Source organism: Hipposideros armiger, unplaced genomic scaffold, assembly GCF_001890085.2.
Source record: "Hipposideros armiger isolate ML-2016 unplaced genomic scaffold, ASM189008v1 scaffold_132, whole genome shotgun sequence".
Taxonomy (NCBI): Eukaryota; Metazoa; Chordata; class Mammalia; order Chiroptera; family Hipposideridae; genus Hipposideros; species Hipposideros armiger.
The window spans coordinates 4,010,218-4,014,722 of NW_017731482.1; the positions used below are offsets into that span (position 1 = coordinate 4,010,218).

At 55.4% G+C, this 4,505-nt stretch overlaps 1 protein-coding gene across 1 annotated transcript in view; it reads left to right on the forward strand.

The window, feature by feature from the left end:
* The first annotated feature begins 2,161 nt into the window (after positions 1–2,161).
* Positions 2,162–4,505, forward strand: part of MYO7A (myosin VIIA) — a 47,957-nt gene continuing 45,613 nt past the window's right edge. The window contains exon 1 of the mRNA XM_019649335.1: positions 2,162–2,311. Within this exon, the coding sequence (XP_019504880.1) occupies positions 2,162–2,311 (150 nt within the window). The remainder of the gene's footprint in view (positions 2,312–4,505) is intronic.

The following is a 4,505-nucleotide window of genomic DNA, read 5'->3' on the forward strand; positions in this document are numbered from 1 at the left end:
TGGCTGGGTGTGGGCAGGAAGAGGATAGTGGGATGAAGCATTTCTGGCAGAGGACACAGCATAAGCAAAGATTGGAGACCCTATCCTGTGTGGTCAGGGCAGCAGGAGATGAGGCTGGAGCAGCAGCGAGCCTTGGTTCTGGGAGAAGACCTGGTTTGGTGCCGGAATGGGTCACAGGGGCATTAGACTTGCCCCTCAGGCCTGGTACACAGGCCACCTGCAGGGAAGGGGGCTATTCCCAGACTTCAGCTAAGGGGCGCCTAGATGCAGGGGGTTGAGGGGTTGGACAGTGGGTCTGGGTCTGGCAGGGCCAGGCTCTCAGCCCTTTGCTAGGTCTCCCGCAAGAGGCCTCTCTCCATCCACCAGACTTGTTTTACGATCTCTTCCTTCTTTCTTCTGCTTCTCTGTGCTTTGCTGTTCCCGCATCTGAAAAATCCTTCCCCCTCATGCCCGCCTAAAAATTCACAGCGCCCAGGTGCCACCCCTAACATGACTTGCTCAGTTAATAATAACCAACACTCATATAGCATTTGCTCTAACAGGTACCAATCTGAGTGAGTTACAAATGTTAACCTGTTTAATCCTGTTATTTGACAAATGAAGAAACAAAGGCGCATAGAGGTTGAAGAACTTGCCTAAGGTCACACAGTTTGTGAGTGGCCTAGCCTGGATTGAACCTAAACCATCTGGCTCCAGAGTCCAACCTCTTAGTGGCATGCTATCCTGTCTCTCCAGGGCTAACCTGTCCCTTATCTGGTGGTACCTTCCTTACCTCTGTCTGGGTCTGTCCACCCCCAGGCTGGGAGGTCTGAGGACATGTAGCCGAGCTGTGGTCTGAGCCTGTGAAGGCTGGTTAAATGGACAGATGGAAGGGTGCCTGGAAGCCCACCACCAGCACCTCCCTGTGTCTGATTCCTGTTTCCCTGGACTCCCACTTGTGGGTGGGTGGGCAGGGGTAGGTGTGCTTGTTCTGGGTGTGACTGGGGGAAGGGCCTCTCCTGAGAAAAGCACCCCTGAGAGGGCACAGGAAGTGGCTGAGAATCACTGCAGTCAGTCCACTTGGTGTTGGGTGGCAGAGCACTGGGTTCCAGGGGCTGGAACAGGTGTTGGGGTGAAAAGGAGCCTGGGTCCAACAGGGCAGCTCTGAGTTCTGTGTGAGGCATCACTGTCTACTTCCATCCCTGCTACTCCCCATGGTGGTTAGCTTGTTTGTCCTGGGAGCAGTTAGGCTTCCAGGATTCCAGACAATGCTGAGGGCCAAAAAAAGGAAGACGAGGCTTTGAAGAGAGAAAATAAAGAAGGGGGAAGAAGGGAGGAAGATAAAGATAAGTAAGGAGAGGGGAGAAGGTGAAGGTGGGAGGAGTCACAGCATCTGGGCACTCCACACTGTCTGGGTGGGATGGTGGCCACTGTGGCTCGCCGCCCAGCACAGATCCAAACTGGGTGTTTATTCCTGTGTGGCTGCCAGGACACAGAGGCCCAGCTTGGTGCTCACTGTGGGGTGAGCTCTGACCCATTAACGGTTGCTTGACGTTCTCAGGAACCAGGAGCCTCCTCTCCCCCAGGGCTCAGTGCCTCCTCTGTGGGTTGGAGATCACAGACTGGCTTGCTGGCTTCAGAGGCTGGGGGAGACCCAGGGAGACAGTCTCTTCAGGGGCTTTCCCCTTCCTCCCTAAGATTTTTATCTGCACTCACTCCCCAGAGGTAGCCAGTGAGCTAGAAAGATCTTTGAGACACCTTCCCTTTAGTCTTAAAAAAAATCACAAAATGTATTGTGCTCTACTCCATAACATCCCCACATTTCTTTTCATAGAAAACATACTGATTTTCTCCAAAACTGCAGTCAAGGTGAGGTTCCAGGTGCCTAGTTTACGCTGAGGCCTGCGGCTCGGTTGCCATCTGCTGCGGTCCCCGGTGAAGCCAGCGGGGAATCCCCCACGATGTTGGGATGTTGGGGGTCCCGCCGAGATGGGAGGGGGCCGCTGCGGCCCGGGCACCCTCTCCCCGTTCCCGCCCGCGGGCGTCACCTAAGCCGCCGTTGCCATGGGCCCGCGGCAGATGGCCGGGTTTAGGGTTCCCCGCGGGCGGCGCGCACCGGATTAAGTGAATTAGGGAGCCCCAGCCGTGCCGCCGCCGGAGCCGCCGCCAGACCCTCTGCGCCATGGAGCCCCCCACCCACCCCGCGGACTCCGCGGACCCCGCTGCCCGCGATGACCCTTCCACCTCCGCTGAGGAGCGCGCCAAGCAGCCCGACAAGTGGGCGCTGGTGCGCAACCTGAACCAAGTGTTGAAGACCTTCGCAGTCATGCCGGTGAGGCCCAGGCCAGGAGGGGGAGGGCGCGCCCGGGGACCCCGCCCCAGCCTCAGTTTCCCAGCCCAGGCCTCAGTTTCCCCTCCCGCTAGGCGCCAGGAAGACCGCAGGGTCGCAGAGCCCCAGGGTGCACGCAGATGGAAGCCTCCCGGTGCTGCGTGCGGTCCCTGACTCCCAGCGTGAACTTGGCGCCGGCTGCCTCTCTCTGGGCAGGAAGTTTTTGTATTCACCCAGGGCTGAGGGGGCCAGGGCTGAGAACAGGGTTTCCCTGCCTTCTCCGGAGTCCAGAGCAGAGAGCCCTCCAGATGCCCCAGGGCAGGGAGCCCTCTAGGTGCCCCAGGGGCCTGGGTAGACATTTGTGGACTGGTTGGCAGAAGGAAAGCATCGGCCCCAGGTCCCCTCTATGACCTAAGGTTAGCAACTGGGCACTTTCTTGCTCACAGGTGTCCCTGGCAAATTGGTTGGCTCACCTTTCTCACCTGTGAAAATGGGGCTAATAAAACCAGTGTCCCAGGGTGATTATGAGGATAAGTGAGAGGGGGAAATGTCCTGAAACAGACTTCTTTCTGGTCCATAAACAGGGACTCAGGCAGGCCCTGCGTGGGAGAACAGAAGAGGCATAAAGGCTGAGGCCCCCTGGGGAATTCATATTGCTAGGAGACCCAGGCTCACACCTGGGAGGGAAGGTGGCGAAATGCAGGACAACTTGCATTTGTGTGACTCTCTCATCTTCTCAGGCACTGACTCCTTCCATTGTAAAGATAGTGAACACTGAGGCCCAGAGAAACGAGACACCCAAAGGCACACAATGTTAGTGGCAGAACTGGGACCAGAACTGTTGATGTGTGCCAGCTTCCTTGATGGGATGCCCACCGGGGTTTTGGGTTGCCCTTGAGAACATTTAGACAGACCCATTCTAGGAAATCACCACTCTGGGGCTGAGAGACCCTCTGCTGCAGCCACTTATGTGACTGCAGAGAAGCCGGAACTTGCCCCAAGTTACACAGCCACACTGAGGCATGTGTCACATCACAGATGAGATATTTTATTTAAGATGAGGTCCCAAGTGGGGCACCCATCCTAGTGGGGTGGTAGGAATGGAGCCAGAAGCAGTCATGAGCTGCCTGGAATCTGGCCATGGGGATGGGAGTGGCTGATGGGGTTAACCTGGGGCCAGTGCCCCTTTCCTCTCTTCCCTGCCCCTCAAAAAAGTGTCATTTCTTTTACATCTTCCTTCCTTCCTTCCTTCCCTCACCCAACCACTGACCCCTGATCCACGCTGTTTTGGGTTCAGGCTCTGCCCTGCAGATACTCACAGCCTTATGGGTCACTGATTTGATGAGTGACTGTGGCCAAGTTCCTTTCTCTCTTTGGGTTCAGTTTTCTCATCTGTAAAATGAAAGCCCCTTACAACCTGGCTGCATTCTGATGTCCAAAACTCTTTCCCTGGGACCATGGGAACTTTTGCCCTCAAGCACCAGGATTCTCACTGAAGCCTCTTAGATGTCATTTTAGCCTCTTTCCTCACGCTCTGACCTAGAGCAGAGACAGTTAAGTCACTGCCCTCCTGATGTCTGTCCTTGGTTAGGACAGTTCTGGTCACTTCTGTTTGCTACATGGCCCTGAGCTCCTTGCTCAGCCTCTCTGAACCTCCATTTCCTGCTGACACAAGGTCTTTTATTTTGGTTATTTTATGTTCCCCGAATGGGAGGCATTTTCTGTGTGCCAGGCTTTGTGCTAGATCAGGGGATACAGGTGACTCAGAGAGACCCCTGCCCTCCTATTCCTCTCAGCCCAAGCTACAAGCTTGCCTTTTGGGTCCACGAGTCATCTATGGCCAGGGTCCCTAACAGTGCTTCCCATGCTGCTCACAGAGCTGGGGTCGGGACTGGGTCCAGGGCATGTTGGGTAAAGCACTGGCTCTACCACCAAGCAGCTGTGTGAACTTGGGCACATTTCTTAACCTTCTTGAGTAGGTGAAGTGGAGATAGAATCTTCTGCCTAAGGGTTATCATGAGGTTTGATGAGATAGTTAATTACGGGGAAGCATCTAATTCACAACCTGGCTCATTGTAGGGGTAACTGAGTTAGCGCAGAGCAATGTCCTTGGGCCACGGCCCTCTGTGGCGGGCCTCCAGGAGTCAGTCTCTCTTTTTCTCTCTCTCTCTCTCTCTCTCTCTCTCTCTCTCTCTCT